Raw genomic sequence first — 14,220 nt, forward strand, 5'->3', positions numbered from 1 at the left:
TGAGTTTTCCTGACAAGAGTTTATTATAATATCTGCGGTAGAATGTCATATAAAATATTGTACAATGTGATCACAAAAATAAACTTTTCCTACATGTTATTTTGCAATAAATACAATTTTGTTATAATAATAATCAGCATAAAAAAATGCTGTGAGGTCATTAAAAGTGTCATACCCCTCAATTTGGCGCTAACTCCTCTCACCATGGCAACAGAGAGAAAGAGGGAGGGGCAAATGTGCCCTCAGTTGGCTGCTTCTTCTTCTTCAAAGGGCGTCAGGTCAAGATGGCTGCTGTGACGTAGTCAGCAAATGCATGCAGAACAGGTTTAGCACGACCAGACCGAAGACCAAGCCAACGAGAACCTTCTGGATCCACAGACACGTGTTGACGTTTTGCTCCAGCCTGGAGTTGCTGGCCATCAATCGCATGAGCTGGCGAGACAAACCAAATTATTGGATTTAGGAAAACCTGGACTTACTGTAAGCTCTGGGAAGGATGGAGGGTTAAGGCACATGAAGAACAAAGAAGAACACAGCAGAAACTCTAAAGTCTACCACACCTAAGGTTAGAATTGTGGAAAATTATACACCTAAACCTGGAATCTCCACCAGGCAATTTCCTGAAATGCAATGTAGCTTAAGTTCAACAAAGGATAACCTTCTAACTTTCGCTCTTTGTGTCTTTTTTCCAACACTTCTACGAATTGATGAAACTGCAGTCTCCCCATACACTTTGTTACTTTTTATAAAAGTTAAAGTACAGTGTTTGCACCTAATAAGACTTCTCTTTACGCTTGTGTGACAGCTAAGAAGATATACAAAACATGTCTGAAGCGCATTTGCACATGACTTCCATTTAACTTATATAGGTAGTATTTTATTGATTCCTTCAGGAGAGTTCTTTCAGGAAAATTAAACATTGTTTTGTTGTTGTTAAAGTAATGTACTTATTCCTTGTAGCAATACTTCTAAAGCAGTGACGAAAGAAGAAAGAAGAGTGCTGCAGCGAGCATGACGTCACACTTGCTTGGCGCTGTTGCTCTAGTTGAACTTTCTCTTTTTAAAAGCTGCCACTGTCCTCTTAATATTTGCACATTTTGTAGATGGCTTTCCATGGGTATATTTGCAATATATATAATAATTACACCCACATTGCAGACATGCTGACAATGCTCCAGACAATGGTGTGCGTTTTGTTTGCATCCGGTTTCAGTAGCGCGGTTTTCGGTGATCAAGTTTTCGGTACATCACTTGTCAATAGTGCGCAAATAATAGGCTATATATATAGGTTTATACTGTAAGAACCAGCTAATTTTAATGTTTAATGTTCGTGTTGTTTGGATTTGATGTCAGCTTTTCACATGTTTGCAAACACACCGTCTGTGCATGAAATGTGATTGGCGGAGAATGAGGAAGTGTTGTGTGTCCAGGGAAGCTCGGACTCACAAGACGAAAGTGTTTGCACGGGAGATAAAACCTGTCAGAATTGTGACCTTTGTTATCATAAGATCATAAAAGTAAAAAATTGCGTCTAACTTTGTGAGATTTCTTCTGGGGGCTACAATATATTATATTACTTTAATTTGTTTTCAAGTAAAAAAAAATCTCTTATTTTCAATGAGAGGTGGTAATAAAAACACCGTGGTGGCGCACCACATTCAAATACATTAAGGGGAAACCTTGATGTTAATTAGAAAAGCTGATAAACATTTAGTGTAGCATAAAGAGTGAAAAAACAAAGCAGCCTGGACTGGAGTGGTCAGTTTTTGTGTAAACAAACAAGCAACAACTATGTAACTCCATTTTAATGAGTTTATTAGGCTTCCAGTCTGTCCTGATATTGATCTCTAAAATCAATTAGAGAGACATTTAGAAAGTAATTTGGAGAAGGGGGAGTCAGTCACGCCGCCTCGCTTGTCCACAGGCTACTACGCTAAAGAGTAAATGAAAATAAAATGGTGGTAAGAAAACTTGTAGCTCCCTCAAACAAAAGAGGCATTCACTTACTAAGTGGTAATCTGGGGATTGGGGGCTATCTTTGGAACACGCTATGACAATACAATGTCAATAATACGTCCATATCATCGTCTACAACATTAGGTACACATGCACAATCTAATGAGACCCTGAAATATTCTGCCTTTTTATAAGATCATTATTGTGGGTAGAGTTTGCATCATACTGAGACCTATTTGTAATAGGAATGCAACATCTACTGTAAATCACAAAATGTTAGGACAGTATGACTCAAAAGTGTTATTGCGAAACATTTGCATTTATTGGATGTTCAGTGAGTATCTAAAAGTAGTAACTTGAATGTGTACTGTTTATATGTTTTACTAGTAAGAGATGCTTCTATTTGTACTTGTATGATGTTATGATTTTTAATGATGACAGTGTGGCACGAACATATTAATTGCAATTCCATAGCATGCGTAAGGTCCCTTACTGGTGTACCTAATGTTGTGTCCAAAAAGAACAACTGCAATTTAACACAAGACACGTGTTTCAAATTTACCGCTGTGTTTACGTCCTGGCTGTTTCCAGTGTCAGCCACCCCGCCCTTTAGAGAGCTCGCTGCTGGTTTAACACTCTCCAGCACATGGCAGCGTAACCTGCAAGGAGAAAGACCTTCTCATGAAACCACCAAGAAGTCCACTGTAGCGGTGTCACTACAAACAAGCTATGTACTGTAACTGTACCTGTGCTCCATAATCCTAGCTTTTGGTACTTCTTTCCAAAACTGAGCCAGTTCTTGGGATCCTACATTATCCATCTCAGCAGCCATCACCAAGAACCGATCCTGGGGGGACGCCTGAGAACCTGCCGTAAATGAAAGCTTTTAGAGCAAACTGTAGGCCACGGGAGGCCTGTCTTTCAAAACAACACTACGGTTTAATGCGGCATTGACGTAGCAAGGGAGTAGGGAATAGGTGTCCTCACTTAAGCAGAACCCGTGTTCAGGGAACGTAAATGTCAGCCACTTTAGAAACACAACGGATTTGATCATGTCCAGTGAACTAAAACAAGTACCTCCATGCAAGGAGACCACTATATCGATCGAGCCGCCGGGTTCACAAGTGCTACTGCTGGGCTTCACTCTGTACTTCTCAGGTGCCGTGGTACGGACCTGTCATGTAGAGGAACCTCCATTAGAGCTAACACTTGTTGTGAATGCTTGCTATGTGGCGTAAAATAAGTCAATACTTTATAGCATGAATAATCTGCAAGTAGCATGCGCTCACCTTAAATGCCAGCGGGTTTTTGGTCACGTTGCTCAGGATAATGAGGCTTTTCTTCTCTGTGTCTCCAGAGCCAAAACTGAGCTCTTCAGCTGGGCTGTATTGAGCAAAAAAAAAAAAAACCTTGAATGTAACAAAATGTGAAGCAGCCTCATGGACTAAATTGGAAATCCTGCTCAATAGCTCGTTTACCACCACTGCTACATGTTCGCCTGCACTCATAAACACATTATAATAGGACTGTCTGTGAATGCAGCTTGTCGTTACAACTCTGACATCTGCGTTGCCAACTAAACGACTTTGTCGCTATATTTAGCGAGTATTCCCACCCCTCAACAAATGACATATCTAGCAATTTTTTTCTGGTCTTTTTGGACACTTTTAGCCCTAGTCTCCCATCTGCTGAAGTGAAAAATGTTCGCAACTGCGTGGATTCCGGCATTCTCACTCAACGTAAGTCTGTCAGTGCGCACCAAGATGCGCACTTTGAGTTTAGGAAGCCCTACAAATTATCCCATCGACTTTAGTATTTTTGATGCTAGAACAAATGCAGCGCACTTGGAAGGAGAAACATCATATTGCACTTGGATTTTGAATGCAGTGTATATAATACATAATAAAATGGTAAATAAACTTCCAGAAAGCCATCTAATGTATTGTGACATAAAAAAAAACCCCACTGAGCTATTGTTGGTTTAGGATAGGTCAACTCAGATCGTGTTGACAAATAAATAAAGCAGAGCTCATTTCAGCGCCACTATGCTAAATCAACACAGCCACATTGTTACAAGCATAGTGTCTTTCACCCACTCACTGGTGTTATCACAACAACAAAATGGGTGTGTGCAAGTGGAGCATCCAGTTTCGGTACAAGTAAAGTTCAACTCAAGTAATCGATTAAAAGTATAAGACATATAACAATATCAGCATCAGAAAAAAAGTATTTTGACCAAGTATGTTTAACTCACTCATCAATCAATCGATCAAAGTTTATTCATATAGCCCTTAATCACAAGTGCTTCGAAAAGCTACACAAACCCCAACAACCCCTGAGCTGAACCCACATTGTTGGAATTTGACTTGGTAGACTGTGCTCTCTGCAAGAAACAAAGAAAAACACACTAACAACGAAAGAGTACAGAACAATGGCGGCCATCCGTGGCGCCGTATATATCGTAAATACTGTATTCAATTAACCAAAGTCAGGAGTGCGGTCTAAAAAGCAAATAAATGCCAGGGTTTCTAAAGGCGCCAGATCAAAAATCATTGTCATTACGGGCTGTGGCTGTGTAACACTTGTTGTACTGGTGTTTACAATGAACTCACCGGTGGTAATAATGCTGGCTAAGCAGTTTGTTATTTACCAATGTTACAAAAATGGTCCTGTATCTGCTGTGTTTTGTGTTCTTGGTTTTGCATTGTGCTTTTACCAGTGATTGACTTAGTTTTGGACTTATAGTGCCATTACGAATGTTAAAATGTTACTGAAACATTTTGCATTTTTATTATTAAACTTTTTCATTGTTTTTATTACGTTTTACACTTTGCTGTATGTAAAATCTGCACTGCAACCACATAATTTCCCCATTGGGGGATGAATAAAAGTCTACCCTGGAATGGATTATTCCTATTTGCCTGATTTAACAGGAGGGACAAATTGATTTCATTCTGTTTATTGTATGTTTATGATGTTGTAGTTTCCAGTAGTGTACAACTGTACTTTGTCACATTGAAAGTTGTTCTAATATTTTGCCTTTTTCTAATATTCAGAATGTTGTAGCCACTGTAGAGGCCCTTGCAAAAATTATCAGATCGAGACAGGAAAGTGCTCATTTGGGAAAATCTGTGACAAAACGCCCACATTCTCATTATCTTACAGACACATATGCTCATAAAACACTTGCTGTATTCTGCAGGGAACACAAAAGTTAGCAAATAAATTCTCATTTGAAGCTTTTTAAGCCTTGCTGTATTTATTTTCTTCTTTTTCATGTCATGGTGAAGTGTTATTTGCCCACGGTAAAGCACTCGCTACAGCTCAAGAGAGGGTCTTGGAGCTGAGCAAAGCTTTGGAGATACAGGCGATCAAAGCAGTCCCCTTCCCCACACTCCTTTCTCCTGGGCTGCCCCTGGCCTTGAATTAAAAACTAACACCGCTCAGAAACATCGCTGCATTTAAGGCTCGTTTCACTGTGTTTATTGGCATGATTTGGAGCCTTGAGCTATCAAGATCTCTCACATCAAAGCTGATATGCGCTGAAAAACAGACCTAGACATGCGTCAATGAGGGTTAATTTTGTGCAGAACGTGTGTGCTCACACAAATACGTACCTTTGAAATATTCAAATATGTAGACATAAGTTTTGGGACACCTACAGTAAAAAAAAAAGGAGGAAAACAAAGAGCTTGTGCTTCCCCTTTGCAGGTAGATTTCTTCTTGGGAGACTTTCTACAAGATGCTGGGAATTTAGAGCATTTGCAGGTCTTATTTACGTGCTGAAGTCCTCTTTAAGGCTAAGCCCCTTTCGACTGCTTCTCAACCCCTTCAGCCTTGTTGTAGTTTTGAGCGCTATCATCTCGAGTATACTGGCACATACACATTTGAACTATGCGCTACTTTTTATTAAAAATGGCAACAGCGGAGGATTTTAGCATGCATGTGCATTTACGAGCCAGTCTGGCCCCACAACAAGAGGATAGAGTAAAATAAGGAAGTTATGGACTACAACTGGATAAAAATAGCTGACTCGCACAAAGCTCTTCAGGTAAACCTCTACTACATATGAAGATATCTGCTGACGTAACAAATGCAAAATACATCACAATTGTCTCAAATTCCAAATGTCACGTTTGGAAAGAGACATAAGCATTTTTTAAATAAATCCGCCACTCCTCCATGGTTTGGATTCAAATTTTCTGGAGTTATCCAATCCAATCCACTTTATTTGTATAGCACATTTCAAAAAAACAATAGAAGTTTCACAAAGTGCTGCACAGAAGTTAAGACATACATACTAGAGTCAGTAAGATAAAACATTTAACTATAAAAGAGTAAATACATAAAATACATCAGAGAAAATAAAATAGACTAAAATCACACAACTCTCATGCCGGTTTAAAAGCCAATGAGTAAAAATATGTTTTAAGACGTGATTTAAAAGTCATTAAAGAGGGAGCCGTCCGAATAGCAAGAGGGATATTGTTCCAAAGTTTTGGAGCCACAGCAGAAAATGCACTATCACCTCTGGATTTTAAACGGGTTGTTGGGACGACAAGAAGAAACTGATCAGCTGACTTCAGAGACCTTGTGGGGGTGTACATTTTTAAGAGGTCTGACATATATTGTGGCGCTAATCCGTTAAGAGATTTAAAAACAAACAACAATATTTTAAAAGGAATTCTAAAATGAACTGGGAGCCAGTGAAGGGATGCTAAAATGGGGATAATGTGTTCATGTTTTTTAGTGCCAGTTAAAAGGTGAGCAGCAGCATTTTGGACTAACTGCAATCGAGCGATTGAGGCCTGGTTCATTCAAACGTAGAGGGAGTTGCAATAGTCCAAACGTGATGAAATAAAAGCATAGATTACCCGCTCAAAGTCGTTAAAAGATAAAACTGATTTAATTTTTCCTAAAAGTCTGAGATATAAAAAACTAGATCGTACAACGGACTTAACCTGCTGCTCCAATTTAAAATCTTTGTCGAACATAAATCCAAGATTTGTGACTGTGGGTTTAAAATAAGGCATCAGGGGGTCCAGGTTATGGGGATCCCAAATACACAAAAAAGGTACCAAAAGGTAAGAAAAGTTGGTTTTGCATAGTAGGACCCCTTAAAGATGTAATTCCTTAACGCATTAACCCCAGTACAAGACGACCCTGGGTATATACAGTATATAGAGAGAGAGATGACGGCTCTATGTAGACAAAATTAAAATAGAAATCATATTTCACCTTGGCGGTGTGATGACTCCATTGATCAACGTTATCTTAAAAATTGCATAATGAACTCCTCCTCTATTGTTTGCCAACTTGCCCAACCTTTGAGACACTCTTTTTAAGTGCCCTTCTTTGTCACAGCTGCATCTGGTGTGTGTGAATGACAGGAAGAAAAAGGCTTTCATGCAGGCTTGCGCATGGCCCTTTCTACGAATATAATCCAATTAACTACCAATGTCAGATGTCTTACTAGGTAGACAACTAACTTTGCGGGTGCTCAAACATCTAAGCAATAAGTAGAACACACGGCTGTGGAGTAAGGTTGAGGTAGTGTGCCTACAGAGAGCGATCGATGATTGGTCGCTGCCTCTCACTGATTTCTGTTAATTATTAGCAACTGCAACGCTTTTACTACTCAATAAATAATTGATCAGTGGCCCTTGTGTAATTCTCGCCCACACGCAGGCAGATCAATTGCACTATTAAAGTATAAACATGTCAATAATGGTTTGGCGACAATATGTAAAAAATAACATTTTGGTCAATATGTGCAAAAGTTGTTTTTTTTATCTTCAGCATGCTCTCCTGCGCACATTAATCCTGAAAGTGTGTTGCTTTGAGTGACAGGGAGTGTAGGCGCAGGCTACCGAGAGGCACATTTATTTTTGGTAGAATCTGGGTCTTGTGGTGCTGGGAATATACATCTCTGAACATGTTTGTTTTGAGTGCAACGTCACTCTCTTGGCATTTGATTTTATCAGCACCAGCATGCAATATATTTTTTAACCAATGGTAGGCTAAATTGAAGTAATGAAATACATTTCCTCATATAGTGGGTGGGGGAGTTTATTTGGCAAATGCATAGTACGGTATAATTGAAGAATAGGACATTTAATGGTAAAATTTAAACATATTTCAAATATATTTACAAATGATCTCCCTCCTATAATATAATCCAGTGAAACCTCGATTTACAAATTTATTTGGTTCTTGAGCATTGTTCGTAAATTGAAAAGTTTGTATTGTGAAGCGTAGTTGCCCATAAGAAACAATGAAAACATGAATAATGGGTTCCAGCTCGAGATGTCCGATAATGGCTTTTTTGCCGATATCCGATATTCCGATATTGTCCAATTCTTAATTACCGATTCCGATATCAACCGATACCGATATATACAGTCGTGGAATTAACACATTATTGTGCCTAATTTTGTTGTGATGCCCCGCTGGATGCATTAAACAATGTAACAAGGTTTTCCAAAATAAATCAACTCAAGTTATGGAAAAAAATGCCAACATGGCACTGCCATATTTATTATTGAAGTCACAAAGTGCATCATTTTTTTTAACATGCCTCAAAACAGCAGTTTGGACATGCTCTCCCTGAGAGAGCATGTGGAGGTTGAGGTGGGCGGGGTTGGGGGGTAGCGGGGGGTGCATATTGTAGCGTCCTGGAAGAGTTAGTGCTGCAAGGGGTTCTGGGTATTTGTCCTGTTGTGTTTATGTTGTGTTACGGTGCGAATGTTCTCCCGAAATGTGTTTGTCATTCTTGTTTGGTGTGGGTTCACAGTGTGGCGCATATTTGTAACAGTGTTAAAGTTGTTTATACGTTCACCCTCAGTCTGACCTGTATGGCTGTTGATCAAGTATGCCTTGCATTCACTCGTGTGTGTGAAAAGCTGTAGGTATTATGTGACTGGGCCGGCACGCAAAGGCAGTGCCTTTAAGGTTTATTGGCGCTTTGTACTTCTCCCTACGTCCGTGTACCACTCCGTACAGCGGCGTTTTAAAAAGTCATACATTTTACTTTTTGAAACCGATACCGATAATTTCCGAACCGATACTGATAATTTCCGATATTATATTTTAAAGCATTTATCGGCCGATAATATCGGCAGCCCGATATTATCGGACATCTCTAGTTCCAGCCTCGACAAAAGTTCATATTTCAGTTAAGGTTTGTACAATTTTAACACAATGGTACTGTCAAACAAATGGGACCCATTATCTCCCTGCTTGACACTCAGCATCAAGGGTTGGAATTGGGGGTTAAATCACCAAAATGATTCCCGAGCGCGGCCACCGCTGCTGCTCACTGCTCCCCTCACCTCCCAGGGGGTGGAACAAGGGGATGGGTCAAATGCAGAGGGTAATTTCACCACACATAGTGTGTGTGTGACTATCAGTGGTACTTTAACTTTAACATAACTGGTTAATGGATAAACTTTCTATGTAATAAAAAAGTCAAAACAACAACAACAAGCTGCTGTATGCTCTGCTCTATTAAAACACGCACACAACAGAAGTCACTATGGTGCCCTCTCACAAACAAAATCACAAAATCCTTAACTTTAACAACCATACTGCTACAATAATAAATATTTAAAAAAGTAAAATGCACTATACAAAAGACCGGTCTCCTTACAATTAAAATTTGCTTGGGTTACTTAGTGTGCTGTGGTCATGCTTGTGAGTGTCATGGATGTACTCCTTGCATATACCGGTAGTATAATGTATCACACAGCTGTTGCATGCTGCATACAGCACACATTATTTTAAAGAAGACCTATTATGCAAAAACCAACTTTTCTTACCTATTGGTACCTGCTGTTGTGTATTTGGGATCTGCTCAGTGGCCTAGTGGAGTGTCTGCCCTGAGATCGGTAGGTTGTGAGTTCAAACCCCGGCCGAGTCAAACCAAAGACTATAAAAAATGGGACCCATTACCTCCCTGCTTGGCACTCAGCATCAAGGGTTGGAATTGGGGGTTAAATCACCAAAAACGATTACCGGGCACGGCTACCGCTGCCGCTCACTGCTCCCCTCACTTCCAAGGGGGTGAACAAGGGGATGGGTCAAATGCAGAGGACACATTTCATCACACCTAGTGTGTGTGTGACAATCATTGGTACTTTAACTTTACTTTATCTGCATAAATCCTGAAAATGTTATATCAAACCGTGGAAGCATTGCAGAGATATTTATAACAATCTGTTTGGAATTTGCCCATTTGGTGACGTTTTTCCTAACTGTGACGTCAGCGGATATCTCCGTATATGGTAAAAATGTACCCAAAGTGCTTTGCGCGTGTCCACCATTGTCGTCCATGATATCAATCAATCAATGTTTATTTATATAGCCCTAAATCACAAGTGTCTCAAAGGGCTGCACAAGCCACAACGGCATCCTCGGTACAAAGCCTACATAAGGGCAAGGAAAACTCACCCCAGTGGGACGTCGATGTGAATGACTATGAGAAACCTTGGAGAGGACACCCCTCCCCCCTCTAGGGGAGACCGAAAGCAATGGATGTCGAGTGGGTCTGACATAATATTGTGAAAGTCCAGTCCACAGTGGATCTAACATATTACTGAGAGTCCAGTCCATAGTGGTTAGTCAATAAGGTCCTTCTTTTTCGCTATCGTCTAGTGGTGAGGCAGATTGGCTCGTACGTGCACATGAATCCTCCGCTGTTGCCATTTCTAATACATATTAGCGTATAGTTTGAATTTAAAAATATCTTTCAGTAAACTCGCCATGGAAGCGCTAAAACTACAACATGGATGACGGGGAGAAGACACTGTCGAAGTAGAGCCACGTAAATAGGGCTGCCCACAAAACAGCACATCCTGAAGAGGCAGTCAGAAAGCCACTTGAAAACGGTATGCAAAACTTAATATATGCAACATTTTTGACCAAAGAACCACCGTTACATGTCATGTAGACCACAAAGAATTGTTTTACATTTAAAAAATGAACCCCTTAACTAGACTGTAAACTACAGCTTTACAGACGCCATGTCTTCTCCGCAGGCGTTGTGTCCTGGGGTGAAGCTGTCTACAGCATAGTATCAGTCACACTAAAATACAACTACAGTCAACTAACAGCCCAATGGACCTTTATTAGCTAAAGGGGATGGCACACCAAAAATTAAAGGGGCTGTTTGCAAAATGCTCAAAGTATTTTTTTTCCAAACCAAAAAAAAGTATAACAAGACCAGCTAGCTTATGAGGCTAATAGTGGTTTAAACATTTTACGAAATGTCTATATTTTTCACAATTACTAATTATATGAATAAAAAAATTGCTCGTCAGTCCTCTTATCACAAATCGATGTCTAGAACAAACTCACAAGCCTTCAGCGGGTGCACACCTACACATAGGCAACCTAAATCCAGCCAAATCCCTATCATTAGCTAACAACACACAAAGCTCATGTGTGTGTGTTACACACAGTGTAGTTAACGTGTTTAAAGCCGTAAGAGGGTGGGATATAATGCTTACAACCCTTGGAAAGTTAGTGCCATCTAAGCAGCTGCGTAAAAGGTTTCAAACAACCCCTTTAATCGGAGAATGGTGTCCATAAAGCAGAGTGCATTGTTTTGAGAAGATATGGTAATATGATTTGAAGTTGCAATTAAATTGTTTTGGGGACCAGATCCCTTCACTTTTAGTCTTATTGTGTTTGTTCCGGGCAACCAGCATCCTCTACAGTAGACATTTGATTTTGGTGTCAAATTCAGAAAAAAATATATATAACTGCTCAAATCACAAGATTGGATCCTACTGTTTTGTCTGCTAGCAAGGTTATTATGTCAATGCAAGGATTTCCAATGTGTTTACAGTGGTCCAAGATCCTCTACACAACAGGAGCAATGTAGTGTTTTTAGGAACTTGCTGCAAAATTGTTTGTATCCCCAACTTTGAACTGAACACTGTGGCCGGTATGGTGTCATTCCCCGGCCGGATTTGACCCCCGGGCCGCCAGTTGAAAAGCCTTGCTGTACAGGCATTAAATACAAGCTGATGGATGATGTGGTGAGTACCTGATGTCCAACAGGGCACCTTTAAACGTGGTCAAAGGTTTCCTGGCTCCTTTGGTTCGGCTCTCTGCTTTATCATTGTCCTCTGCCCTCAATTGGTCCTCTATGAAATTCACCTGAAAGGAGATGAGCACACTTAATTAGAGAGGCAAGAACCTTGTCATGTCGCAATGTTTAACTCCTGGCCTCCACATATGCTGTCCTGTTAGGTAATGAAGTGTAATAACTGTTTCAGTGTCACATGTTTTTATTTCTCATGCTTATAAAAATTTTAAAAAACACCCCGTGGAGGCCCCCGACCATTATTCAGCAATTCGGAGAAGCAGTTTAGATTTGACAACACAGAACTATGATGGACCTCGTTACTTGGAAATTTAAGGAAAAAAAAAAAAAAAAAGACATGCATCATTATTATAACGTGTATGAACCTCATACACTTTGACCTGAAGCATCCCGAGACAAACCGCAAGACCATGACATGATGTTGATTTTGAAAATATTCATTCCATGACAGTAAAAGCAAATGGGAGGTGGGTGGGTGGGCTGGTCGTGTGTTTTTGTTGTGTTCACGTGGTTGGGGATGGGGAAGCAAAAGTAATCGGACTCTGCATGTGACGGGAAAGTGAGTGACTCACAGGGGGGAAGTTTGACATTAGTGCCAGCTAAAGCGTATTGCTGTTATGCAAGTGGAAGAATGAAGAAATCCAGATAAACAGCTGCTAGAACATCTTCATTTATTAATCATCATTTTAAAGTGCAAATTTGATACAGACAAAAAAGGAAGTAAAATGAGTAAATGAAGGTATCACATGCTACTGTTAGAAAGTAAAACAGAATATTTGAATCAAAAAGTATTAGGATCATCTAGGACTTTCCCAAAACTTGTTATTGTTATAACATTAACATAACTAATGAAATGATTTAATAATACACTTCAATCAAAAAGCCCTTTGTCATGATCAACAAAATAAACAATTATTCTGACAATAAGCAACCCTGTAAAATGTGATGACCTAACTGAACCTTAAGTTTGGGAAACTGATCCAAGGTGCTGCTTTATTTGTAAAGACAATACAAATACTGATTACAGATTTTTTAAAACATGAAATGAAATGTTTAACTAACTTCGAGAAAGCGATTCATTCAAAAACATTTTAAATGCACAGAAATATAATGAATTACAAAAAACAATTAAAAAGAGGAGATGACCATTCCCATGTTAGAGTGCTTCAAATGCTTGCTGGTTGTAGTTGTAAAAAGACTGAAATGCTGGTAAATTGGAGTGTCTTACTGCTACAGTACATTTTGATAAGGCCCGAGGCAGGAGTCACTACGTGATTAGCGGTCGTCAGACCGGTACAATATAATAGTGTTGGACATGAGGCACAGAGGGCGTTTGTTAGTGCTTTGCCTCAGAGGCATTTGGGGTAGATTTTGTGCTTCACTGTGACAACTTTGTCTACTGTTTTAAAACAGTAATTCACTTCATACTTGGAGGAGAGGTTTGAGGTTAAAAACTTGTAAAATAAAATGTTTGACAGGACGTATGGTTGCTGTGGTTCACAGAAATGTCTTCAGGTGATTGTGCAAAAATACCAGGCTTGACAATCCAGTAGCCGTAATCACTTAAAAAGACAAATGTCAGAAATGTAGTCGGTTCCTCACTAAAATGTAGAGACAAATTTAAATGTGACATCCAAGACGGCGTCAGTGGTCGGCATCTGGCAGATGCGCTCACAGTGAAAACACCTGCGGATATCTTCCAGAGAATGAACGCCGTGTGTGGGTGCAGTGATCCGACACTGCCTCACCACCTCCAGCCCTTGTTTCAAAAGAGAAAGAGAGGCAATTAGCTTCCTTTGGTGTCATTAAGTCACCAAGAACCCAACAAGATCTTCTTGTCTTGCAGAAGAAATAGAAGGTAGAGGTAAGAGCCCTTCTCGGCAGGGTGGTGTAGAAGAAGCACAGATGAGAGGACCCTGTATGAAGTGTTTTCTTCTTCCTATGACGTATTTCCACCGAGTTTGGCTCAACATGGTATGTTTATTATGTGTAGTAAAGCGTGCTGAAACCAATTCAGGACTGCAATCCGATGTTTTAGAATCCTGTCGTCATAAAATTGATCACTTAATCTGGAGTGATCATAGTCCACCAATCAATGCATGGTAGAAAACTGGTGACCTAGGTAAAAGGTGCCAATAAAGTTTCCGCAAAGCAGT

General features: G+C 39.9%; 1 protein-coding gene across 1 annotated transcript in view; it reads right to left on the reverse strand.

Annotated features, from left to right (window-relative positions):
- mospd2 (motile sperm domain containing 2) overlaps positions 1-14,220 on the reverse strand; it is a 24,845-nt gene continuing 10,625 nt past the window's right edge. Inside the window, exons 10-15 of the mRNA XM_062069122.1 lie at positions 12,005-12,117; positions 3,246-3,339; positions 3,034-3,130; positions 2,703-2,823; positions 2,519-2,615; positions 1-432 (exon numbers count right to left, since the gene is read on the reverse strand). Of these exons, the coding sequence (XP_061925106.1) occupies positions 280-432; positions 2,519-2,615; positions 2,703-2,823; positions 3,034-3,130; positions 3,246-3,339; positions 12,005-12,117 (675 nt within the window). The 3' untranslated portion in view covers positions 1-279. The remainder of the gene's footprint in view (positions 433-2,518; positions 2,616-2,702; positions 2,824-3,033; positions 3,131-3,245; positions 3,340-12,004; positions 12,118-14,220) is intronic.

This window comes from Entelurus aequoreus, linkage group LG14 (assembly GCF_033978785.1).
Source record: "Entelurus aequoreus isolate RoL-2023_Sb linkage group LG14, RoL_Eaeq_v1.1, whole genome shotgun sequence".
In the NCBI taxonomy this organism is placed as follows: Eukaryota; Metazoa; Chordata; class Actinopteri; order Syngnathiformes; family Syngnathidae; genus Entelurus; species Entelurus aequoreus.